Source organism: Xenopus tropicalis, chromosome 3, assembly GCF_000004195.4.
Source record: "Xenopus tropicalis strain Nigerian chromosome 3, UCB_Xtro_10.0, whole genome shotgun sequence".
Taxonomy (NCBI): Eukaryota; Metazoa; Chordata; class Amphibia; order Anura; family Pipidae; genus Xenopus; species Xenopus tropicalis.
The window spans coordinates 130119521-130147487 of NC_030679.2; the positions used below are offsets into that span (position 1 = coordinate 130119521).

The 27967-nt window shown below is 43.6% G+C and overlaps 1 protein-coding gene across 6 annotated transcripts; it reads left to right on the forward strand.

The window, feature by feature from the left end:
• Positions 1-27252, forward strand: rhobtb2 (Rho related BTB domain containing 2). Of its 6 annotated transcripts, XM_002932706.5 has the most exons (11): positions 1-112; positions 429-513; positions 15908-16109; positions 16219-16322; positions 16759-16944; positions 17244-18148; positions 18289-18407; positions 21168-21318; positions 22997-23085; positions 23737-23842; positions 24259-27252. In XM_002932706.5, exons 2-11 carry the CDS (start codon positions 458-460, stop codon positions 24462-24464), a joined length of 2124 nt encoding a protein of 707 aa, XP_002932752.2. In that variant the 5' UTR covers positions 1-112; positions 429-457; the 3' UTR covers positions 24465-27252. The 6 variants fall into 6 exon arrangements, 5 of the variants coding, with proteins under 5 accessions (XP_002932752.2, XP_004912584.1, XP_012814864.1 ...); XM_004912527.4 differs by lacking the exons at positions 1-112; positions 429-513 and adding an exon at positions 9001-9588; XM_004912526.4 differs by lacking the exons at positions 1-112; positions 429-513 and adding an exon at positions 14570-14926.
• The last annotated feature ends 715 nt before the right edge of the window (positions 27253-27967 follow it).

Consider the following 27967-nt stretch of genomic DNA (forward strand, 5'->3'; position numbering starts at 1 on the left):
ATTCTCACCTGCATACATCTTCTCAGCATCTCCTGTATCCAGGACACCAGCAGGGGATCCATATCTAGTCCTGCATTCTGGTTTCTCCATCGTCTGCCCTGTCTGTTTGCAAGTAAGTGCAGCATTGCTCACACTGACATTGCCCAATGCTGGGGTGTGTGTTTGTTTTTTTGTACTTAATCTAGCTAATCATATCTGTGTATATGCATGCAAAGAACTCACACAGGCTAGTGTATTTATGCATGCTGAACACTGTGCATGTAGAAGGCCTTTATGTTACACTGTTGGTATACATAGTTGTGTGTGTACAGAGACAGAAAACTTTATCCATGTATTGGCCACATTGCAATGAAAAGAATGCTGTGTTTGGTGTATTTTGTGTACCAGATGCATTAATAAATCCCTCTCCATTTGCATGTACATTACAGGGCCATCGCACTGTGAGCTCTCCAGGAAAATGGAGGAAGAAGTGAGTCCTGGAGTCCTGGAGTTAACTGACTTCAGTTATGAAGAGTGAGTACAAACTGGCACCATGCATTCGTACACATTTTTGCAAAATAACCTCATACACCAGTAAGGTAATTCATAAATAGGCTGTGCAGCGGGGTGCAACTAAATACGGGGACTTGTAATATTGGTAGAATGGTTTTATGAAGAGCTTTAGGTATTCAAGTACAGGTATGGGACCCATTATCCAGAATTCTCGGGACCTGGGGTTTTCCAGATAAGGGTTTTTTCCATAATTTGGATCTCCTACCCTAAGTCGACTTAATTATTTAAACAGTAATTAAACCCAATATTATTATTTTGGCTCCAATAAGGATTAATTATATCTTAGTTGGGATCAAGAACAAGGTACTGTTTTATTATTACAGAGAAAAAGGAAACCATTTTTAAAAATGTGAATTATTTGATTAAAATGGAGTCTATGGGAGACAGGCTTTCTGTAATTCGGAACTTTCTGGATAATGGGTTTCTGGATAAGGGGTCCAATACCTGTATACACTGTTACAGACTTGAGCTACAGAGGAGAGTATGCAGGCATGCTGGGTATTGTGCTCTTTCTGTTACTCACTAGACACTTAGCCAGTTGGGTAGCTAGTTTTTATTAACAGGCACTTGTAGCTGACAGATTTCACAATCATACAAAGACTAATTCTTTTTTAAGCAGCTACATGTGAGCCTTAAACAAGAATGTGGGTTGCATTATCTAGTAATTGGTTGACTTGCAGGTGTAGTTGGCCAATGGGTGATTTATACTGTTTACACCTTTTGGAGAATGTACTGTGAGTATAGAAGTATAGAAATATTATACTAATAACAATAATAAAGACCCGATGAGTAAAGAGATGAAGTACCGAGGACAAAGGGGGACACCTGGCAAAACAAATACAGAACAAAAGGGAAATTCAAAGGAACGAGACTTTAATGTGTAAATGTGTAATTAGAGTTCAGCCTACTGTAGCAAATGACAGGATCTGCAAGTCATTAACCCCAGTTAAGTGTGCCATGCTAAAAATTCTAGCCCCCCGTTGCTAGGGATTTGAGGTTGTTGCAGATGCCGATATGTGTCCTGCCCTTTAGCGGGGCAGGATGCAGTTTCCCTTTGCATTTCCCTGGCAAAATACTATAGCATTGTGTATATGATTGTTTGTGTGCGACAATATCAAATGCACCTACCCGCCCAGCCCTGGGTTTCATGTACAGATACATTACACACAAGTAAGGGTGCCCTGAAGGGATTTGCTAAACAGCTGTGGCTTCTGGAATGTCAATTTGTATTGTTGTAACAGATATATATGTGATGGGATACAATATAGATCATATTCTGTATCTTTTCTGAGAACTTTTGCAATGTATTTCTATTGTCCTTTGTCCATTCTTGCACGCTATGTTCCAATTAAGTGCATACTTATCATTGGGTGAAACAGCACTGCCCACAGGAAATTTCACCACTCTCTATTTACTTGACTGAGATTTTTTAGTGACATATTTCCGAATAGATAAAAATGAGAGTTTACGCTTTAATAAATATGACCCTAAAAGTCCTTTACAAGTCAATAGAAATTTCCCGCTGTACAACGGTGGTGCAGTCCATTTAACTATACCACATTGTGCTTCATTTCCGCCTGATAGAGGGGGGCTGGAAGTCTTTTTGACTTTCACTGAAATTGTTCTGCCCATTTTGTTTGGTGATGTGTTAATTTTTGTACTGTATAGTTGATTGTTTTGTTTTTTATTACAATTTTATATTAGTTTGCCATTTTTATTTATACTTAAAATATTTCAGTTCAGGAACCTAGAGATCCTAGCGCCAGGTATTAGTTCCACTACTGCAGTTTAGATGTAGCTCTTTTATATGCTGTTTAAGCTAGCGGAATAGCTAAGGGGAGCAGGAGGTGCTATGCACCCATTTAGCTTGAGGTAAGCAGGGGTTGGACCATAGCCATCGTCTGGGCAGGGTTTTTGTGATTGGATGTTTAGAAGACAAATGCTTGTGACAGGTTGCTTGGCCATACATTCTCAATTGGAAGTATACTGACTGCAAGTTCCATTGTGCTGGCTGTATTCAACAAATATAAAATCTGTATGGGACCTAATTATTCTGGGGGCACTGATGCATATTGGTACCTTAGATACTTCATTGTACATCCATCAGGGTCGGACTGGGGGGTGAAGGGCCCACCAGGGCTCCCGCCCCAGGGGCCCTGCAGGTGCCCCCACGTCCCTAATTCCCCCCCGCAGGGGCCCCCCTGACCCCCCTCGCAGGGCCCCCCACCCGACAGCCTCCCCCAATTGCGCGTAATTTAACGCATCAGGGGAGGAGCGTTCGGGCAGGGGGAGTGCCGGCAAGGGTCAGGTTCAACCCTGACATCCATACAGACAAGCACAGTGTCGGACTGGGCCCAGGGGCCCACCAGAAATCCTTAGACCCTAGGCCCGCTTTCCAAACTTTTTTTCCTTCTTTCCTCACTCAACCTCTTTATTCTCCTAGTCTCTTTTATTTACATGCTAGCATCTATTCTTCCATCTATTTATCCTCTTTGTTCCTATTCAGAAATAGGGAATGAGCATGAAACAGGCCAAATGGTCAGGAGCAGGAGGGCCCACTGGCACCTGGGCCCACCGGGAGTTTTCCTGGTATCCTAGTGGGCCAGTCCGACACTGTACAAGCATCCAGGGTTCTCAAGCTTTAGGCTTATAGCAGTGTAGTGTGTAGAAGATCTCCAGTTTATAGCAGAGCACAAGTAGCCCTTGATCCTCAGTTGCACAGAGCGCACACTCTTTTTTATATGTTACACTGTGTGTTAAGAATCTGTGCTACTCTTAGTGATCCTGTCAAAGTGATGGCTGGGAGCTGACCTTGTGGCTGTTTGGGTGGATGAAGAGCAAGTAAAACAGGTTGACTCTCAGAATGTCACTCTGCTGCTTCTCAGTATGGCACAGTTTGGCTCTGGGCACAAACCTTCATAGGGGTCTCAGCTCCATGCGCAGACCAAGCTCCATGCTTTCAATGGCATGTCTTGAAACAGTTCTCCCTATCTATCATTCAGTTCTCCCTATCTGTCATTCAGTTCTCCATATCTGTCAGTCAGTTCTCCATATCTGTCAGCTGGCTTCTGCTGCCAAACCAACTGTGCAGAGAATATACACAGCTAGCCATATATTCCATAGCAATTACAAATAACTTAAAAACCACTGACAATTTATTGTTTATATACAACTTCCATTCAGTAGTAGTAGCTTATAAATCCCTGCTCCCTGCCCACTCTCCTATTGGGAGCCAGGAGTCAGACCCTGTGGTTGCAGGGGGCCAGGGGGTCTGCTTCCTGGCTCCCAATGGCTCCTCTATTGTTACGCCACTGCCGTAAAGCATGACAGCATGGATCTTTTTGGAGAGAAAGGAAGTGGATGAAACCACATGAGTATCAGAAAATATTTGATTCTGTTCCAGCACCAAAAGCCTCTTATATGAAGATCCAATCTCCAGGGCCCTCCTACCAACCTCCTACCATCAGCCTTTACCTTCCTCTTCCTCCTTAACTTTGTGGCTGTGATCTGGGGAGGGGGCTTGGGATTGGGCTTGGTGTTCCGGCCTATTCCTACCCAGGCTGCATGTGCCCAATAATGAATGAAAATGTTGTGCGTATTGATGCCATTAATTAAAGGTACTTGCGTCCAAGCACATGCCTCACACACCGCTATAGTTACACTAATCACAAGTGCGCCTACTGGCAGCGGGGAACCCTGACGCTACTGACACCCTGAATATGGAGGTACTGACACGGGACCCAAAATGTCAGCCTCAGCTTGCAACGGATTCTCAAAAATGCATAGGAGTGTATTCATTTTGACTCAGACATGGTTACTACGGATACAACGGTGAAATGGCACTGGGGACAGCAATGCATTGTGGGAAGCTTTTTGCATCTAAAAACTTTGCAAACTTTGCTTTCGTGTTAAATAAGGCGTTAAAACTTTTTCAGTGTAAAAGTTATAAAAAAATCAGTTACAGTTACAAATATGTAGAGTTTTCCCTTCACATCCCCTACTGTAGCCTCTATCCTAAAGCCATACTTCCTGCTCACCCCATCCATCCTCTCCATGGTACTGCCCATCCTCTAAGCATCCTCTGTGCTCCCCTTTCCACCCCTCTCAGTCTCTCAGTCCCAGTCATGCTTTCTAACACTCTCTCCTTTACCTTCCCTCTTGCTCCATTTTCCTTCAGGTTTGCCTATTTTCTTATTTTTTCTCTACCACCCCCCCCCCCCCTCCCTTCCCCCAGTGTTTTTCCATTCCTACCTCTGCTCTTTCTCATTTGCTCCCTCTTCCTATTCTCTCTCCCCCCTCCACAGTCCCTGTGTTTGTTTCTTACTGGCTCAGACTGGGAGAGTCTGGAACAGGCAGGATAGGGGTGTGGGGAATTATTTGTGCTCACCGGAGGAGCCACAGGATTCAGGCAGCAGAGGGGATCATTACAACATATGATAGTTCTAAAGGGATGGGGCAGCTCAGGTGTGTGTGCCAAGTATTGGGCAAGTGTTGGGAATGGGGGTACCAAGTGCTAAGTCTGGGTATACTACCAGTCTCCAGAGTAGGGACCTGCAAAGTGACTGTGAGTAGAGAAAACACCTATTGGAGAGAGAATAAAAGGCAGCAGCCAGACAGACAGAGAGACAGACAGACGGATGGACGTACCACCCTTGCAATTAGGATCAGGCCATGGTCCTTTTCAGCAGGGTCATTCAGGGATGCCGACCGTATTGCTATTTTCAGAAGAGCTTGTTAGATTATCGACTTACAGGTTTTTTTTATAGGCTGTTTAACGTAAAGCGACACTGGAAACTCAGCGCTGCTCAGTATAAAAACAGAAATCTGATCCACAGAGCAGCCAACGATGGGCTCCTTCAGCGAAAGGAAAATGTAGCTATTAAAGGGGAAGTTTGTCATTAAGTTTTATTCCCCCCACACTCCTCTTCTGGTCACACACCCTACCAGTCACCTGAATTGGGCATCTATTAATGGCGCTGCAGGAGTGCTACATAAGGTGAGGAACAGCTCTGGCCGGATGCAATGTACTTACCCTTTAGTGTGATGTATTAAAGGAAACCCATCAGTTAATAGAGCTTCTCCAGCAGAATCCTGCATTGAAATCTGTTTTTTAAAAATGCAAAAATATTTTTTTACATTTCATTTTGAAATTTCACATGGGGCTAGCCATATTCTTCATTTCCCAGAGTGCTGCAGCCATGTGACCTGTGCTCTGATAAACTTCAGTCACACTTTACTGCTGAGCTGGAAATTAGAGTGATATCCCCCCCTCTCCCAGCAGCCAATCAACAGAACAATGGGAAGGGAGCAAGATAGCAGCTCCCAGTAGGTATCAGAATAGCACTCAATCGTAAGAAGCCAAGTCCAGCTTTGGACTCCTCCAGTTACATGGGAGTAGGAGAAACAATAGGTTAGCTGAAAGCAGTTCTAATGTGTAGCGCTGGCTCCTTCCGAAAGCTCAGAATTCCTGCAGTTACACACAGAGATGGTAGGTTCCTTGCAGAATGCTCCCAGGCACGCAGAGATTATTAATACAGCAGCTTTCAGTGCCAGTCTTCAGCCAATACATCAAAGTGATGGACTGGCAGGTTCTCTGCACCGGCGGCATTCTCAGAATGTTTGTTATTCTTAGCAGGTGAGAATATGACAGCCCAGTGTCACTAGAAATTGTTATGGCCCTCAAGGAAAATTCACAGGGGCCCTGACCAGTCCACCCACTCCTCAACTGAACCACAGGGCTAATCCCTTCCAGCTGCCTAGCACAGGCTAATGAATGCTAACTATGGGCAGCTCTATGAGCCATTAGCCCCGGTTGGGACTGGATTTAGAAAAGGACAGAAAGAGCATCTTCCCTGGGGCGACGAGCTTGTTGTTTTGAATGCCAATACCTCTGGGTCTTTCTCTCTTGTTAGAGTACTGTAGCATTATTGCACCTCACTGATCACTATCTAGTGCCTGTAGTCCCTCTGGGTTACCTCTGGGCCAACACAATGCCCATCAGGGGTGTGTTTAGGTCCGGTGCTGTCACACACAGCGTTTGCCGTGTCTTCCATAGAGCACCACGACGCCCTAACTCCACAGCTCTGTCGCTGGATTTCCTATGGAAACCCATGATGGAGGCTATAGGCATCCAAGGGCCCTCCAAAACCTGTCACCCTAGGCCTTATTATAAATACGCCCCTGTCCATTTTGTTGTAGGATCAGTGATTGTCAGAGACCAGTCCAACCCACTCTGCAATACCTACTGGCCTGTTTCTGGCACAGTTTGAGCTGCTTTGTACAGTACCGCACCAGACAGGGAAGGGCTTATTAAATAGAATAATAACACGTTATGTGCAGGTAGATGCGTCATACGTGACAGTGCCAACTGGCATCCTGTGAGTTCATAACATGTTATTACAATAAGCTCTATGTGGCAGGGACATCCTTCTTCTTGTCTCTAACACTTAAACTTGAATGCCCCGTGCACTTACCCCTCTTGAGTTCATAGTAATTATTACTTGTCATTCTTGCACAAAATGCCTCTAAACTACCATGAGTTAGCTACCCCTCCTGTCACTGCAACCAGGCATAGTGCAGCCTATTCCATTACTCCTGCTGGGCTGGGTGGGCAGGATGGTGCTTCTTTAGGCTGGGCAATTGGCTACATTTGTAATTCAGTTTCAGGGCAAGTGTTACCTGTATCCTGGGGTGGCTTCCTGGGCACTTTTGTTTTGCAGTCCTTTTTTTGAGCAAGGAGCAAATGCATGAAATCGCCCTATACAAGGAGCAAAGGAGGAAAAAGAAAAAGTTCCTCTGCTGTCAGCTAAATGAAAACAATACCCCCACAATGAATACTTAACCAACAGATAGTTTATATCATATTAAGTGCCTTATTAAAGGTCTTACCAAAATGAAATATATATATCTATCAGTAAATATTGCCCTTTTACATCCTTTTCTTTGATCCACCATTTAGTGATGGGCTGTGTGCTCCCTCATTTCCCTTTGATCTCCTGCACTGAATACTAAAAAAGATACAAATTTAATTAAATAAGTAGCTTTTGGCAGAGAGCCCAGAAAGTAACAAGCCCCCCCCCCCCCCCCGCACTGAGATACAATTGTAACTAATAAGTTAAACAGGTCTCTTGGGGGAACCGAGACTCGCTGCTTAATGGGCAATTTCAGCTTTTTTAACAAAACTGTAATTATACATAAAACAAGACCCCAAAACCCCCAGAAATATGTTCAACCTTTAAATAACCTGCCAAATTTAGTCAAATGGGAGTGGTATCTAGGGGGTGTGGTCGCTGTTTTATGCAATATATTTTTAGAGACCTGCACTGTTTGGGGGGCGGGGGTATAATTTTCATTTAACCCCCCTTATCAGGTGCTTACATACATACATACATACCATACAGCAAGGCCAGGGGTTTATTAATCACGCTGTGTAACAAGTGGTGCAAAACATTCCGTGTCGGACTGGGATACCAGGGGCCCACCAGGAAACCTTAGACCATGTGCCCACTCTCACTATTTTTCATCCATTTCTCACTCAACCTCTATATCAGGGGTAGGGAACCTATGGCTCGGGAGCCAGATGTGGCTCTTTTGATGGCTGCTTCTGGCTCGCTGCCAAATCTTTAATAAAAAAAATAAGCCTTAGAGCACATCTTCTGTCCGCCGAGCGCAGGCCAGGCCCTCCTCTGCATCGCATCCGCATCCGGCATCCGGCATCCTTGGGGCCAACCCTACCTTGCCCTGCAGCATCCGTGGCCATATTGTACATACTGTACATGTGGTGTTTATGGCTCTCTCAGCCAAAAAGGTTCCCGACCCCTGCTCTATATGATCCTATTTTTTTTCTTTAGGTACTATACTGTATATATTCAATTTGTTCCCATAGAGAAATAGGAAATGACCATTATTTAGGCCAAATGGTTAGAGGCAAGAGGGCTCAATGACACTTGGGCCCACTCGGAGTTTTCCTGGTATCCCTGTGGACCAGTGCGACACTGAAAACACCGGTGATGTTGCTCATAGCAGCCAATCAGATGCTTTGCTTTGTTTTAAAATCTAATTGATGATTGGTTGCCCTGGGCAACATCACTGAAAATGCTTCACTTTTTACACAGCATGATAAATATACCCCTTAATGTGCCCAAAATGCGTCAGATGTCCGGCCTTGCTTTATGGCGTAGTTTTTAGCAAAATAATTAAATAAAGTTACAATGCAGCTTTTTCTTTAATAAACTACTCACTTGGGCCTCATCATTTCCCAGCGAGCCTGACAAGTGAGGTTGGTGCCTGATGGTGGATACATTCGCACACCTCTGCCTGTGCTATTCAAAAAAGCCAGTAGGTGGCACCCAAGAATTTCACTGCCATTTTCAACATGATTTTTTTATTCCTCCCCCCCCCCCCCCTTGATTAGATTCACACAGACGCACACACACACACACACCTCCTCACTGGAAGCCAGGAATCACAACCTGCACCCATCACCGCTATACGGAAGCCCATAATGCTTCTATTTACACTCTGATACAGACATAGCTACATGCACCATGGAGCAGACACACGCTATTCTATACTAGCCTGCACGCTGATACCTACACACATACATATATCTATATATGTTTATATATATTTCTACAATTTCACACTTGCACAATGTGAAAAACAAGGCAGACATCAGCACCGGCTCTGATAGCCCAGCAATGATGCCTGCATAGATATGGCACCCACACACAATTGGATATTGCAGCTATAAAGACAAACACATGTCCATGCAGGCACCTAGTCACACATCTATACATACACACACATGCAAATATACACAGGCATCTAAATACCCACCCCTGGGTGCATGCAAATACACCTGCCTCTACACACAGCACCGACTGCCACCCCACAGACTGGCGTAGATGGGTGCTAGCACAACGCTTCCCTGTCTCATTATAAATAGAAGCATGCACTGGATCTCCTACTCTGCATCTCTGCCTGGCGTTGTCTGAAGTGGAGAGAAGATGCGAGGGTGATCATCATGGCTGCCATGTATGGGACCAGGCCCTTTATATGGTTTGGGGTATATGATGTTGGTTTGGGTATGACAGTTGTTGGTTTGGGATTGGGGCGGGTTGGATGGATAGAAATGTATTGGGAAGTCTGGGCTCTGGGAGAACACTGCTGAGGTCAGAATTGTTATGGTTTTTTTCTTCATTTTAAATATGATAGTTGAAGTTGTATGAAAATTGTTCCTTGTGTTGAATGGGCGTTTGGCAGATGGAAAATGTGGTGTGTCAGTTATCAATGCTTTACATGTGTTCTCTTACATATTTGGCCAGCTTGAGTCTCTTGTGCATGTAAAAGATTAATGTTTCATGTTCTGGGGGAATTGTAAAAAGTTAGGGGTCCCTGTTTTTGATGTTCTCTGGTCTTTTTGGTCCTATAAATTTAGGTTGGTGACCCTCTTGAGCTGACCATGTTAAATATTTGTGTATTACTCTGTGTATGTATCTAGTGATCCTATTTTATATGTGCTCTTGTTTTCTTGTTAGTGCTGCTCTTGTTGGGGTGAAGTTTGCAGTGTTACTGGGGCAGGGGTATAAAAGCAATACTGTTCTGTTTGAGAGAGACTCTCGGTATGTCCTTTATGGGTTACTGTACACGGTACACCACAGTTTGTGAATGGTACACCAGATTCACTTTCAGGACTGAGTGAGTGTGAGCGTTGTGTTGTGTCACTGAGGCTTTCTACTAGTGATGTGCGGGCCGGCCCAAAACCCCAGGGACTCATGGTTTTATCTGCAGGTTCAGAACAACATTTGCACGACAATAGGGGATTGCTGCAAAGCTCTTTCTGCTGCCATCCCCGCCTGCAAAGTAACTGAGCCCCACTTCTGGCAGTGTCTGTTTATAGGCACACATCTGCCCCTCTCGGTGACATCAGAGATGGTTTGGGTCAAGCGCAGATCTCTGGGTCGGGTTGAGAATGGGTCAGGAGTGGGCAAGTTAGGGGCAGGTAGGGTGTTGACTATTTATTGACCCACATATCACTACTTTCTAGAGTATCTGTAGAGATGGTGTGATGGCTTTTGTTCTCTTGTGCCAGCACCTATGAATTTGCCTACAAGATGGAGATATTACACATGAAGTTGGCACTGCATTTATACTTCTACGTATTCTTTGGTTTTATATATAAAAATGTGACTGTAAGTATACTACTGTGTGCTCTGGGGCTTTATATATGGAATCGGCATGTATATATCCTTCTTTGTGTTTTGGATATACATTGAGCTGGCCTTCGGATATAGTATGAAGGAATCTGTGCAGAAGATGACCCTAGTTAGCCTCCCAAGATAGCAAGATTCATGTCGCAAACAGGGTCAGACCAGCACTCTGGGATGCTGGGAAAAATCCTGGTGGCCCCTAGGCCTGCCTGAGATGGGGGACTAAGCCAGAGTGATAATGGCAGCTGGGGCTGGTATTTGCCAGTCAGCTGGGGGGATGCTGGTTTGCTATGTGGAAGATCTGCTGCACTCATTGAGAGGGCCCTAGAGATGTGCCAAACTACCTTTGTCCAACACTGGTACAAACATGGACCTTAGACCAGTGGTCTCCCAGCTCTAAGCTTTGGTCAATAGATATGGCTGAGATGGAAGGGATTTTTTTAGAAGTTAATTAATCCTTGTCACACTAAAGCAGAAGGAGACTCATGATGGACACTTGGACATAAGGAGGGAGATATTTGCAAGTGAGCCTCAACCCAAAAGCTTTGCCTGAATATAAGTGCTATAATATGGATGGGCTTATTGCACATGAAACATTCAAAAACAAGGCAGGTTGTGGGTGCCAGCTGTGAATCTTTGCCTGGCGCCCCCTGCAGGACAGTTTATTCATTCTTTGGCTCAGGCAAGCAGTAAAATTACTTCAAACTCTCAGTCCTGTGCTCTCTAACCCTGCTGCAAAATTGTCCTCAATTGTCAGGTTTAGAAGGTGTCATTAAATTGCACCTCGCTTGGGATTTTCCTGTTCCCTTTTCCTTTTTTTTTTAATTTGTCCCTATTATTATTACATTCCTGGTTGCTGGGAGACAGGCTCGGGAGCAGATTTTGTTGCTGCGGTGACAACAGCTTAGGGCAGCTAGCTATTAAGCACTATATGGTCATGTGCTCTGAAATTTATATATATATATATCTTCAGTAAGGTAACAGGCACTCACGAAAGGGCAATCAAAATTGCCTGGGTGCAGTCCGAAAAAAATGCAGAAATGTATACAGGATGGAAGGTACCGTACTCACAGGACTTAAAGAAAAAACTTCTTTATTTACAAAGTAGCATCTAACGTTTCGGCTGCCACTGCAGCCTTTCTCAAAGACAAAGAAGAACAGTGAAGGTGCACCTCATAAATCCAAAATGGTGGGAAAATAGTGACGTCATCAAGTGAAAAAAACACATACAATGCATACTGTCAGCAAAGTGCATAAAATAAACAAAAATGATAAAATAGTCACTATTTTCCCGCCATTTTGGATTTATGAGGTGCACCTTCACTGTTCTTCTTTGTCTTTGAGAAAGGCTGCAGTGGCAGCCGAAACGTTAGATGCTACTTTGTAAATAAAGAAGTTTTTTCTTTAAGTCCTGTGAGTACGGTACCTTCCATCCTGTGTATATATATATATATATATATATATATATACCTTCAATGAAGCACAGCACTCCCAACTCCAACGTGCACAGAAAAGTACTTGTATGTTTTTTTATATTCAATGGTGCTGGCCTGTGAAATTATATATATTTATAAATATAATATCTCGATACGTTACCTACAAGATAACAGCATATATTTGGAGGTTAGGGATCACTATATGGGAAAAATATGTATTCCCTATTTAAATGGATGACATTTACTAATCTTGTGTCACATGACTCGTGACTTATACAGATCATGGAAGTCCAAGGTGACTTACAAGCCCCTTTTTATAAATCACAGTATTTTTTTTTATAATACACAAGTGTTAAAGGGTCATGTAACACGGCCTGTGAATAGAACATGGAGCAGCATATCATACCCAGTAGTGCCCCAATTTAGATCCACTGTGCCCCCCCAGTTTAGATCCATTGTCAGTGTGCAACGTACGCAGTACCAGATGTGTAGTCACAGTTTGCAGCTTATGCTTTTGTTGGGTGTTTAGTATTGATATTCAGCTGACAAGGCTATTTTCAGGCTTGGCAGTTGCCCAAGATGCTAAAATTGGAAGTTTAGGAAGAATATTCTTACAGCATCCTGCACTAGAAGTGTCTTTAAATCTCCCACAATTTTGTAGCTCAGCAAATATATTCATATATATATCATCAATGTAAGGCAGGGAAATGGTCAGCCCATCAAGTTCTGGTGAACGACAGCTCCCAGCAGCCCCCACCTGTGCCAAAAGGTTGGCTATTTACTGCCACTGATCTTGTCATATGGCTGAAGTGGGAGTTATCTGCAGCCCCTTTTATTTCCACATCTGCTGCTTCTGCATGAATTATGTGCCTGGCTGGAAGCCATTGACACTGGCAGACTATATATCGCAGTGCACAGACTACTGCAGTCTATTGTTTGGCTCGAAGGCTAAACAGCCCTTTTACATGTGGGCATATAAACCCAGCCACCTCATGTATATATGTTTATTTCTATTTATATAGTGCTACTTGTCTACTTCACTCTACACTATACTGATAATACCCATGGGGGACAAACATTGTAATAATCTAATAATTATTTTTTTTACTTGTGCTTTAGTAGTTTTGTCTTATTTTCCATAACATTATTTGTTTAGATTTCTCATATATATATATATAGTTGAATAGTCCGGCACATCTGGTTACTCTGCCTCAGCTTAGCTTTCTATCCCCCTTGCACTTGAGTTAATGAATCAGCCGTAGGCATCTGTAGACAGCAGTGCAGTAAATGGTCAAAAGCCTTTCAGATAAAGGGTAAATAATTCTGCTTTGTCTTGTGGGACAGCGGCTCTGAAGCTGACAGTAGGGGGCAGATTTATCAAAACATCAGTTCTAATCCCGAATTGGAAAAATTCGGATTGGAAACGAAAATTTCTTAAGATCGCAAATATCACGAAAATGCTTACGAAAAAATCGTATTAGTCACGATAATATCGTATTGGCAATCCAAAAGTCAAGAAATTTTCATACTGAAAGATTGTAAACAGCGGCAAAACCGTTCCGATTTTTTCGCGCTAATAATACAAAAAGTTGCGAAAGCTCCGAAAAAGTCGTGCAAGCGTCGAAAAAGTCGCGTAAGATACGAAAAAGTTGCGGAAAATACGATTTGACCGATCGAACAAACGCTTGGAGTGTTCATGGATAAGTAAATGTGCCCCTAGGTCTGGAATCACTGCTGTAAAGCAAGACAGGACTGCTGAGAAGAAGCAGTCACTGTTTATTTCTGGTCATTGCCACCAAGCAAACAAGGCTGCTATCAGGAGTCATGGGGCCCTATACTATTAAGTTGGCAGGGCCCTAAGGGAGTAACCTGACCTCTAGGTGGGGGCCCTGCAACAAGTAAAATGGGGCCCCAATGTAAAAAATTAGGCCCATGTATGCATGGCTGTGCCCCCTGACCCACCCAACCATTCCCATTATGAACAAACCCCAGCCCATAATCCACCCAAACTTTGCCCATACATCCACAAGCCCCACTCCCTTTGCACGCTGCAAATTGAATTTTTACTTCTCTTGGACCCAGGGTCTTGGGGTAACAGAAAAAAACCCGGTGGGCCCCAACGGCCCAGATAAGACCCCTGCTGGCACTCCCCTGGGCCACTGATATCCCAACATGCCTGAAAATAACTATATTGTATGTCGGATCGGGGAGGGGGCTGGGCGGGTGGCAACGGCAGGGGCCACTTGGGGGGTATGGGGTCCCTGGGGAAGGAGCCCCGGGGGACCCTGCACCCCCCATTCCGACCCTGCTTGATCACCACTATGCCATGCGTTCACCATACGTACTTGCCAGCAACATAAATTCTATATTGCTGTCAGGGAAAGGGCTAAATGGGGAAAAGATTTGCCAAATCAGCAGTTACACATTTAGTATTTATTGCCCAGTGTTTTCCTGCAGGATTCTCCTGTTATGGCCGATCTTTGCCCCCGAACTTTGCCTTCAGGCCTTTGTGCCCAGTGCTTTTACGCCATGATTCCTATTCTGCATTAATAGGGTCAGTGTTACTTTGCCACTGAATCATTAACAGGGCATCCCAAGGCTTTCAGGTGCGGCTAGGGACAGTCTCAAAGAAAAGCAAATGGTGACAGTCTCTGCAGTCCTGGAGCACCAAGCGTTTTCATTTATAGGCGCCATGAGCAACGAGTATTTTAATCTGCCGTCAAGGGGGTAGGTGACGCTTGAACAAGTGTATTTGTTATATACGTAATAAATTACTAGCACTGTTCCTTGGTTCTGACTCGTGAAATCAGTTCTTAATTAGCTGGCTACACTGTTTCAGGAGTCAGAACCAGCAGTGTTGAGACTATAAACAGCCAGGCAGATTCTGCTTTCATTAGCACGTACATTTACAAATGATTATGTTATGGAAAGTTGCTTAAAATGACATTTTCTTTCATTATACAAAGAGCAGTCATAGTCATAGCAGACGCAGGGGGGGCATGTGAAACTTCTCATCCTTATATAACATTTTAAAAGTGTTTTTGGCACCCGGGGCAGTTTCAGGTGGTTTAGTGCTCAAGTTGTTTATTATCTCAGGGGCAGTGCCAGATTATACCCTCTCCATGCCCGCTTGTGCAAGCACTTATAAGACTGCTTGGAAATATGGATTTTCCAAGCAACAGCACTGGAGGGATTTAGGGGTGACTGGGGTGGCCCAATGTTCCATGCTTGATAAAGGGGTCACTTTGCCCCGAAACGTTGCACCTCTGCAATAAAGCTTTTTTAAAGGGCTAGTCCCGTTTGCAGCTCTCAGTGCCAGTGCTTTTGTCGTTATGTGGCCCAATGTTCCACTGCCTTTTTTTTAAAGGTTTTGCCTAAAGGTAGGTACCTGTCAGTGCACTACATACCTCATATACAATGGGGCTTGAGTTCCTTGTTATGATCACTACAGGCACAATGTTGCTTTGTGCAGTGAATGTGATTCCTCACTGCCGCACATCCTTCCTACTGTACCTCCTGTTACTGCTTCTTCCTTTCATCTCACGTTCCTTCCCCCTCATTCCTGCTGACCTTATTTTGCTTCTCCCTTGTTATTTCTTACACAGCTCAGACTCTTCTATTGGTTTGTCTTGTCCTCACCCCCCCCTTCTTTCTCATTGGCCTTATCTCTGAGTCTGTCCCTATTTCATTCATTCCCTGTCTGATCAGATCCCAGCTCCTGGACACTGATATGGATTATGAGCGTCCCAATGTTGAGACAATCAAATGCGTTGTGGTTGGAGACAACGCGGTGGGGAAAACACGTCTGATCTGCGCACGTGCCTGCAATGCCACCCTAACTCAGTACCAGCTCCTTGCCACCCACGTGCCAACTGTCTGGGCTATAGATCAATACAGAGTATGCCAAGAGGTGAGGAAACTCTTGATGACTTATAGAATCATGGTTACTGGCAACAACGCATTTCATGCCTTGAACCAGTAGTCACCCAACTATAAATTTATCTTTCAACCTATGGCAGGTGCTTGAACGCTCTCGGGATGTCGTTGATGATGTCAGCGTATCATTGCGGCTTTGGGATACATTTGGCGACCATCACAAAGACAGAAGATTCGCCTATGGGAGGTTGGTGATGGAGCATTTAAAAAGAAATAGGAGACAACTTCAACTTATAAGTAGGATATATAAGCAAATAATGTACTGTATGTACTGTCAAAAATAAGGATATTATAAGGATATTAAGTCGCAGAGGAGTTCTATGATACAGGTCATGAAACTCTAAGTTGACTTCATATTCTCATATTTTACAAAAGGGGGTGCATTATTTATTATAAAACACAAGTTTCAGTGAGTCATGTGACAGAAATGACATTGCTTAGCACTGATTATAACTGATGACATCACCAAGCACCATTTATAAGGATATAATTTCCAGAATATTCATGGCTCTTATGTATTATATATATTTATGGTTTATAGTATACTCCTTTCATATTCTCTTTCATCCTTCCACTTGCATTTTTATGGTTTAATTAGGTTTGTCTCTACCCTTAATTCGCAGGTCTGACGTAGTGGTCCTCTGCTTCTCTATTGCTAACCCCAACTCCCTCCAACATGTCCAGACCATGTGGTATCCAGAGATTAAGCATTTCTGCCCCCGCGCTCCTGTTATCCTTGTGGGATGCCAGCTGGACCTACGTTATGCTGATCTGGAAGCCGTCAACCGAGCTCGTCGTCCCCTGGCCAGGTTAAGTCTTCTTGCCCAAAACCAGAGGTCCCAAGAGCACTTGCCAGCTTGACTTGCTTTGTACAAATGTAGACAATAAGGGAAAGTAAAGTTTCATATGGTGCTAGCTACATGTTAGCAACATAGTTCTCTATGGGGCCTATGTATTATTATGGCTTTAGTAGAACACCAGCAGAAGGTTTAGATATTTGAAAATTCCAGTTAACTATTTAATAAAAACTATAATCTGTTCTAATTGCATGCAAACTGTTTCATGTAGCTATATTAGCTATCTAACGGGTGAACCTTTCCTATACCAGGCCAATTCGCCCCCAGGAGATTCTACCACCAGAAAAGGGCCGTGAAGTAGCCAAGGAGCTGGGAATTCCTTATTACGAGACGAGTGTAGTAGCACAGTGTGGCATCAAGGAAGTCTTTGATAACGCCATCAGGTCAGCCCTTATTTCTCGGCGTCACCTTCAGTTTTGGAAATCGCACCTGCGCAGTGTACGCAGGCCCCTGCCTCAGGCTCCATTCCTGCCTCCACGGCCTCCTCCTCCAGTTATCATAGTGCCTGACCCACCAACAAAGAGTGAAGACCACCCGGCACGGTTGTTGGAGGAGGCTTCCTGTGCTGATGTGGTGCTGGTGGTTCAGGAGAGAATTCGTATCTATGCTCACCGCATCTACCTCTCAACAGCCTCCTCTAAGTTTTGTGACTTGTTCCTTATGGAGGATGGGGACTCACCTACCCAAACCAGGGATCCTCTGCTGAGGGCCTCCAGTTTTGATGCCTGCGAGGTTTCAGGGGAATCAGAAGGAGCGGGTATGAGAGCATCCGCAAGTGATGGGACTCTCGGGAGGGAGTGCGGCAGAGACTTGTCCAGCTGGAGCAGGGCTTTTGAGAGCATCCACAGTGGAGTTCTTGAAGAGCCTCCGGGATACAGGGCACGCCGTGTAGCAGTGGTAAAAATGGACAGTTCAGTGAGGCCTGGGCCTTTCAGGGCAGTGCTGAAATTTCTGTACACTGGACGGTTGGATGAGAGGGAACCTGATCTCATGGAAGTAGCACACATTGCAGAGTTGTTAGAGGTGTTCGACCTACGTATGATGGTGGCAAATATCTTAAACAGAGAGGCCTTCATGAACCAGGAGATCACAAGGGCCTTCCATGTCAGAAGGAGCAATCGTGTCAAGGAGTGTCTTGCTAAAGGAACCTTCTCTGGTGAGGACCATAAAGGAATGTCCATATTGATAGATGCTGGGCCAGTCTAAAGTAAGACAGGGTGTAGGTGAGGTTATAGGCTATGGTTATGGGTTGGCTGTTTAATCTTCCTTGTTCTCTTTCCTGCCTTTGTTTATTAGATGTCACCTTTATGCTGGATGATGGGAGTATAAAAGCCCACAAGCCTCTGCTCATCTCTGGCTGTGACTGGATGGCAGCCATGTTTGGGGGTCCTTTTCTGGAGAGCAGTACCACTGAGGTAAGAAAGAGTATTAGCAAATCTGAGCAGGGTGAGAAAACAAAAGAAAAAGGAGCTTATGGTAGCTTATTGTAAATAGAACATTCCTTCTCTGCACATTTACATGAAAGGTGTACCCCTTACTCTTTCTTAGAACACGAGCATCTATTGGTTGAAAATAAGTGCCATGTATAAATATGCAGAGATGGTTGGCGCAGGCTGACACTTTGTGCCAGAATAAAAATCCAGTGCATGGTGCTAAATGGACAATGCAGTCCTGTACTTATTACCTGTTAGGGCGTGCTTTCTGGCCCTTTGCAGTATTTGGTACTCCCTAGTTTCCATGCCTAATTGAAGCCATCATGGCGCTCAACACCTGTACCCTATATTCAGAGCTATTTGAACTCCACTCCACCAGCGCACAGAGTTGCTACTTAGGGTGCAGTCTTCTGGGCAATATTGAAAGTGTGAAAAGTAAGAAACATTGCTCCTGTTTTTTGCACTTTGGACATTTCCCCTTGGTTCTGCCACTAGGTGGTGATGTTGTATTTTGGTCTGTTGAGACTGCAATGGGTGTACGGTATGTGGAACCTTTTCGTTTTCAATCTCATTGAGTGAAGAATATATTGTGCCTGTGAATAGGGAAAATTAAGATGACATGCAAGTGAGAGCTACAGGCGCAAGTGATTAGCTTGCTGATTTACACTCCCCTTGCCAGAGGCTCTATGGGATGTTAGCAGTGACATTGCCATCATTGCCTTGTCCTATAAGTGTCCTGTGTCAGCACTGTTACTTAATATAGAAGAATTATGTTCAGTATGCTGACACCATTATGTTTGTGGCCTGTCATGCAAGCATTTTCTGCCATTTTTGATCATGATATGGCCAGAAGAGGTGCTACAGGTATCAAATCCGTTATCCAGAAACCCATAATCCAGTTCTGGATTACGGAAAGGCTGTCCCCCGTAGACTCCATTATAAGCCAATAATACTAATTTTTAAAAATGATTTCCTTTTTCTCTGTAATAATAAAACAGTACCTGTACTTGATCCCAACTAAGATATAATTACCCCTTATTGGGGCAGAACAGCCCTATTGGGTTTATTTAATGGTTAAATGATTCCCTTTTCTCTGTAATAATAAAACAGTACCTGTACTTGATCCCAACTAAGATATAATTACCCCTTATTGGGGGCAGAACAGCCCTATTGGGTTTATTTAATGGTTAAATGATTCCCTTTTCTCTGTAATAATAAAACAGTACCTTGTACTTGATCCCAGCTAAGATACAATTAATTCTTTTTGGAAGCAAAACAATCCTGTTGGGTTTAATTAATGTTTAAATAATCTTTTAGTAGACTTAAGGTATGGAGATCCATATTATGGAAAGATCCCTTATCCAGAAATCCCAGGTCCCGAGCATTCTGGATAATGCATCCCATACCTGTATTACCATGGCAGCAAAAGCAGCATAATAGTATATTTAGTTACTGTGCAGAATGATCTCTATGTATATCGTTTGACGTAGCATTCATAAGAAATGAAAAAGAAAAGTAAACTCTGCTTCTAATGAGAGTATATTTTCTCTTTACAATGAGAAGTGGTTCTCCATTGGCTTGCAACTTTTTAAAAAAAAAAATACAGGCAAGTGGTGTTGGAGCAGCTAGGATGTGGCTAAGGATATCCTAAACAACTTAATTGTGATTGGCTGCTGTGATGTGCAACAAGTCAGTCTCTTGAGGGCTTAGTGGCAGATAGGTCAGTGAGATGAAGCTAAACTGAAGGAAACCTAAAACCAAAAATTAAAATATAATGTGCTCTGTCTGGTAAAACTGGCATGATTGCTTCAGATAGACTACTATAGTGTATATAAATAAGCTGCTGTGTAGCTATGGGGGGAGCCATTCAAGCTGAAATAGGGCTAAATGGTACAGGTTACGTAGCAGATAACAGATACACCCTGTAGAATACAACAGATTTAATTCTTAATTATTCTACAGAGTGCTGTGTATCCTGAGCCTTTTCTCCTCTTTCAGACCAAGTGGCTATCCCCAGTGCAGGCCAACAGTACATTATATTTTAATGTACTGTGATTTTACCTTTCCTTCTCCTGTAAGGCAGTTGTTTCCAAACTATGTGGCTGTATAACCCTTGGGGGGCTTGGATCAGTAGTGTGTGGGCTCAGCCTGAAGACTAGTTTGGGTGAGAATTGAGGAGAATTGCTATTTGCCATCCCACAGCCCTTCTAAAAAGTCAGTTAGAATAAGATTTGGGGTGAATATGTATATGCTGACCTAGATATTGCTACTAAAATTATAACTGAATGACTGATATAGCTGTACACATTTATTGGGCTAAGAGGGGCCCTGGCCAAAAGTTGGATGCTCTAACTCAGGGATCCCCAACCTTTTTCACCTGAGTGTCACAATCAGATGTAAAGAGTGTTGGTGAGCCACACAAGCATGAAAAAAGTTCCTTTGGGGATGCAAAATAAGGGCTGTGATTGGCTATTTGGTGGACTGCTGCTGGCCTACAGGAGGCTCTGCTTGGGGTAAAACTGTGTCTCTTTTCTTGCAAAACTTTCCTCCAAGCCAGAAATGTAAAAATGGCACCTACTTTGAGGCCACTGACATTGACATCAAAGGGGGAGGTGAGCAACATGTTGCCCCCGAGCCACTGGTTGGGGATCACTGCTCTAGTTGTTCTGGAACTGAAAAGGTTTCATATTAGTAGAGCAGTAAGTACTCATTCATAGGACATGTTCTTTCCCTATCAAACAGGTGGTGATTCCATATACCTCTCGGGGCAGTATGCGAGCTGTGTTGGAGTATCTGTATACTGGGCAGTTTAGTACCGGGTCAGACCTTGACCCGCTGGACCTCATCATACTTGCAAACAGGCTTTGCTTACCCCATCTTGTAGCACTAACAGGTAAGGCTGTAAGATACCCACACTGTAAAGGTTACCCCATCTTGTAGCACTAACAGGTAAGGCTGTAAGATACCCACACTGTAAAGGTTACCCCATCTTGTAGCGCTAACAGGTAAGGCTGTAAGATACCCACACTGTAAAGGTTACCCCATCTTGTAGCGCTAACAGGTAAGGCTGTAAGATACCCACACTGTAAAGGTTACCCCATCTTGTAGCGCTAACAGGTAAGGCTGTAAGATACCCACACTGTAAAGGTTACCCCATATTGTAGCGCTAACAGGTAAGGCTGTAAGATACCCACACTGTAAAGGTTACCCCATCTTGTAGCACTAACACGTAAGGCTGTAAGATACCCACACTGTAAAGGGTACCCCATCTTGTAGCGCTAACAGGTAAGGCTGTAAGATACCCACACTGTAAAGGTTACCCCATCTTGTAGCACTAACACGTAAGGCTGTAAGATACCCACACTGTAAAGGGTACCCCATCTTGTAGCACTAACACGTAAGGCTGTAAGATACCCACACTGTAAAGGTTACCCCATCTTGTAGCGCTAACAGGTAAGGCTGTAAGATACCCACACTGTAAAGGTTACCCCATCTTGTAGCGCTAACAGGTAAGGCTGTAAGATACCCACACTGTAAAGGTTACCCCATCTTGTAGCACTAACACGTAAGGCTGTAAGATACCCACACTGTAAAGGATACCCCATCTTGTAGCACTAACACGTAAGGCTGTAAGATACCCACACTGTAAAGGTTACCCCATCTTGTAGCGCTAACAGGTAAGGCTGTAAGATACCCACACTGTGAAGGGTACCCCATCTTTAGCACTAACACGTAAGGCTGTAAGATACCCACACTGTAAAGGTTACCCCATCTTGTAGCGCTAACAGGTAAGGCTGTAAGATACCCACACTGTAAAGGTTACCCCATCTTGTAGCGCTAACAGGTAAGGCTGTAAGACACCCACACTGTAAAGGTTACCCCATCTTGTAGCGCTAACAGGTAAGGCTGTAAGACACCCGTACTCAACACTGCCTTTCCTCTCTCAACACTAGTACCAAGCCATAAATATACAGTGCTATAAATAATATGAATATTTTTGTTTGCTCAGATATGTATAATTCAACATATTGAAAGGAAACCTTAATAGTCTGCCTCTGATTCACCTGAACCATTGCCCAACCATACCCTGTTACGGAGTCATTAAACTCCTCTCTCACCCTGTTCCATGTTGGAGTGAAGGAATCTGGAACTTGAGACCTCTGCTTGTTAAAGTAGGTGGTGCACAGATTCTCTGAAAAGGAAGAAGGACTTCAAGTCCCACAATCCAATACTTCCCAATGGAACAAGGTGAATGACTCTGTGAGCCTAAGGAGGGATGGGAATTGGTTCTTACAAGTTCATTATATAAATGAACTTCTGATGAGTTTAACACTGTGCCATTTACACAATTCCTAAGTCAAAGCTAAGTGTAGCTTAGGGAATATGCACAAATGCAATTACTTTTTCATATATGGACTGTATGCATGGACCTGTAAATGAGTACTCCCCGTAGTACACTAATTCAAGACTGAGGTGTCTGAAATGTGTCTTTATGGTTAATGGCGCTGAACGTTGTAAATAGATGCTTCAGTAACATTGAATTGTTTATTGATTTGTATATTGTATCTCAGAACAACACACAGTGTCAGTCATGTTGGATGCATCCCTGAATAACAAGGACATCGATGGAGAAGCTCTTATGTTACTGGAGGCTGCTCAGGTAATTCCCACATTCATGGTCTGTAAAATGGAGGAAAGTATAAGGGATGGAAGTAGAACTTGGCCAAGGTTAGGCAGTCATGGTGAGTGGGGTGGGTTGTTCCATATTAATTGCACCTGGACCTATTTTCCTTACCCTGAATAAGTGAATCCCATTCTGTCCACAAAAGTTACCCTGCTACAGAGCTTTCCTTCAGAATATCATATTTTTATTTTAATCAGCCCTGTAGCATCAGCTTATATGACAGGCAAACCTCATTTTCTGCTTGATAATTTAGGATGAAGCTTAGCTTCACATAATTTGGCCAGGGCACACTGAGCATGTGCAGTGTCACTGACACTCCTAACAAAATCCAAGATGTGACCCCCCCCCCCATGTCAACTTTGAATTACTGCATTATTACTGCAATAGGGATGTTAAAACTTTAGGCTGGTGCAATAAGTTATAAGTATATAAGTATATAAAATTTAGCATTTCAAGCCATATTTATTTTTAGGATTTAGTTCTCCTTTAGCCATTATCTTGCACAGATGGGTTATATAGTAAAATTATAGAGAAGACTACAAATAGACACCTGTTCAGCACATTTAGAATCACTGGTGTCAGGAATGAACTGTAATGGACTTATTCTTTCCTTCTCTGTACGTGCAGTTCCATGGAGCCGATCAGCTGGCAGCTTGGTGCATGCATCACATCTCTACCAACTATAACCGTGTCTGTAGGAAATTCCCACGTGACATCAAAGCTGTGTCTGCAGGTCAGTGATACTCTCTCTGTTCCACAAGGGCTTCTCTCCATATCTGTACTGTCTCCAAATATCCATCCCATGACCATGTGTATATCAGAGAGTAACTCACACCAACCAATCACAGGTTTTGTTTCAATATTTCTATGGCAGAAGACTTATAAAAGGTCATTGTTTACTGGATGCCATGGATTACTCCTCTGGTGCAAATGTGCGTTCACCTGTGCTATTTAAGGGCTTTTTCACTGCCACTTACAGGGGGTCTAACCCTTAATAACTAGTCTATCAGTCACCAATAATATACTATCTTATATATCATTACATTACTGGACCTGATGCAATCTTTGTGACTTTTATTATAGTTACACTATATATCCCTCTTAGTATCTGCCACTCATAACTTACTCATTTACTGTTCTTATTGACAGAAAACCAGCAGGCACTTGAGACCCAGCGCTGGCCCCCTGTTTGGTACCTAAAGGAGGAAGACCACTTTCAGAGAGCACAGAGGGAGCGTGAGAAAGAGACAGCCCTGCACCAGAAGAGACAGCCTAAGAGGCGCTGGTTGTTCTGGAACAACTCCCGTGCCGGCTCCTCTGCTACTCCGACTCCCTCCTCATCTGCTGTCGGCTGAGTCCTGCTCTTAACCCTCAGTATGTCTTCTCCCCCCTGAAAGTGGTGTGTGTGTGTGCGTAGAACGGGGGCCAGGGTAGGCCTTGGTATGTGGGCTCAAATGGCACTTTATAGGATGTTGCCCTCATTCCATTTTGTACAGATTCTGTTAAATAATAATTCATATTTTATACTTGAGAGAGGTGTAAATAGTGATATTTCCCTTCACAAAGACAAGAGCAGCACCATGTGGGGCTTCCACCAAAAATAGTCTGGGAACCATTGGAGGCACCATTAGATTGTTGCCTCTGCTGAGTCTGGCAAGATGGCAGCCCCATCTCAAATGCACCAATACAAATATGCACAAGCAATAATCTGTGCAAATACTATGCTGCGCTGCCTTGCTCCAGTCTTGTGAAGGGAAAGTCACTGGAAAAAGAATTCTTACTTTAATTGGCCACGTACGCAGAATTAGGTCAATAAGCAACAGAACCGTAAGGCTCCCTTTGCATGTGTGGCACAAACCCAAGCACTGAAGCTTATTTGCTGCCTATGCAGAGTAAGCAGCTGGTTTAGAAGTGATCTCCTTTGTCATATCCGTCTGATCTGGCCCTAAATGTGTGTGTGGTTAAATTGTATCCCTACTGGAACATATGGCCAACCCAAACCCACAGGGGAGTATCTAGATTCCTGTCTAGGTGTGCTTTTCTGCCTATAACAGCTGCTATGGCTTTGGGTCTTGCCCTCAGCTGCCAGTTTTTACTGCACAGGGGCAGGCAAGGGGGCCAAACATACTGCAGGGAAGGAGCTGGTAAGGCCAGAACTAGATGTAGTCAGGCAGGCCGGGTCTCTACCAAAAGGGACAGAAGCAGGGAACAGCAGTAGCAGAATCAGGACACCTACGAACAATGGCAGTGAGTGAGTGAGGGCAGAGAAGGGGGCAGACTGATGGATAACTCTGAGCACCTTATTGCCAGATTAGCAGCAGCTAAAGCAAGCTATGCCTACTTGGAAATACAAGGATTTCAAAGAAAGTGAACCAGGACCTAGTTGTCTGCTTATATAGATGTATAACAGACTGCATATAACCTGTAGGTCATTGGTTGGAATCCAGGCAGGAGGCAGGATGGTACTCTTACTTGGCCAGTGCTAAACTCAGGCAGCTCAGAAATAGCTGCTGCTGCAAATCTCTGTAGTACCAGAGGGAAGCACACAAAGCGCGGCTGGTCCTATCAGTCATTTCTATATCTACGTACATACACCAATGTGACCTTTCTTGGGATACCAACCAACTGATATATAGACAATCAACTTTTTGAACTGATCTGTTTCTGGCACTTTCTTCCTCTTCTCTCCCACAAAATCTAACAGAATAACCACCAAGAAGCATGGCGTTGGTGCATGTATAGCCAGCTATAGGGTGACGGCCGGGTCAGTTGGGGCAACTGTTGCTGTAAAGGCGCTGTAATGTTAGCTCCACCAACTATACAGATAGTAGAATCCTCCTCAGATATATGTAAACTCTGGCAATAACATGCACACTGGTTTGGGTGCAACACAGAACATTCTAAAGAATGTGGTTTCCATTATGGTCTCCTCTATGTGGTTTATAATCAGCATTTATACATCGCTTTTCTAGCTCCTGGTCCTCTGAAACAGGAAAACTTGTGCATGAGAGCTACTTTGGCAGAGGCGGCCATATGGCAACACTTGGCGGGTAGCAAACGATTAAGGAATGGTTGGCTGTGGTTGTGGGAAGCGTTATTGGGCCACTGGGTAAGGGGGAACAAACACAGCCCACCCCTGGCACAGTCAGGAAAAGCTTCCCATTGCCAGAAGACCAGATCTGTACCTTTACTGGTCACTTTGGTTGGAATTACAGCAAAAGTCTAGGCAACTGTGCCCTGTACACTGGACACTATAATACACTGTACATACGTGCGCACTGGCTGACTGTCTGTGCCTAATATATATTCCCTATGGAATCCGTGCTGGTTTGGGGGAAGAGGCAATGGATATAAAGGTCACTGTATATTTTGGGGCTAGTCTGGCACAATCTTATGTTTACAGAAAAATGAACATTTTCTTTTTTTAATAAAATGATAAAATTGCAAAAGATTGTGAGTGTGCAGTTTCTGCATAGGATTGCACGTATTCACTCTAATGATGGCATTGGATCTCTATACGAATACACAGGGGCGAAACCATAGCTATCATTAAAGAAAGCACGGGTGCACGGGATTGTATGTATTCACTCTAATGATGGCATTGGATCTCTATACGAATACACAGCGGCGAAACCATAGCTATCATTAAAGGAAAGTAGGATAACATGAAGCACGGGTGCACGGGATTGTATGTATTCATTTTATTGATCAGATATTAGCCCTATATGTTTGCATACGTGTGACTTGTATGTTAGGGGACCCTGGGACTCCCTCCAGCTTGTTGGACCCCCCAGTCATCTATAGAATTCCCTATCAAGTCACATGTACAGCTGCCTTGTACCAAGTGATTGGGCGCTAATGGCATTATTGACGCATTGGCAGACTAGAAGTCACCAACTTCAACTTTTAATGTACAACTTTAACATAATGCACAAAATACTGCGTGTATTGGAGGATGCCAACTGGCAACTGTTGCTATTACACTGGAATTAGGGGGAAATTCTGCATAATGAGTAAAAAAAATGTGAATTCGCCCAAAAATAACAATTTGTACATCGCATTGCGATTGTGTTAATAATGTAACGTTTAGTAAAGTGAAGTTTAAAAAAATATGACTTGATTATAAAAAAAAAATTACAACCACTTATGTGCTTTGTGTAGTGTCTCCCTCCTTCCTACTGTATAACAGCAGTACTGTCATGCTTTATGGCTGGGATTCTAGCTATCTTTATAGCACAGCCTTGGACCAACTGTGGTCTGAATCCTTTTACTGAACCCGTTGTTTATATTAAAGGGGTAGTTCACCTTGAAATGAACTTTTAGTATAATGTTTTAAGACAATTTGCAATTGGTCTTCATTTTTTTTTATTTTTAGTGGTGTTGTAGTGTTTTAGCTTTTTGTTCAGCAGCTCTCCAGTTTGGTATTTCAGTAGCTATCTGGTTACTAGGGTCTTATTTACCCTAGCAACCAGGCAATGGCTTAAATGAGAATTTGGAACGTGAATAGGAGAGGGACCGAATAGGAAGATAATAAAAAAAAGTAATAATAACAATAAAACTCGCAGAGCAATAGTTCTTGGCTGCCGGGGTGAAAAACTAGTGAAAACTAGAAAGAAACAGAAGAAGGCAAATAATTCTTAAACAATAAAATGTAAACAATGAAGACCAATTGCAAGGTATAGGACATTCTATAACATATATAACCGCCCCTTGCAGGTTTGTGCCCTCGACAGGATCAGTTAGCAAGAACACGGGTGAATTTATCAACGCTGGATAAAAATGCCTGTGGGCAGTAACCCATGGCAACCAATCAAACTGTTGCATTCATTGTTTTACCTTAAGCTGGCTGAGAAAAAAA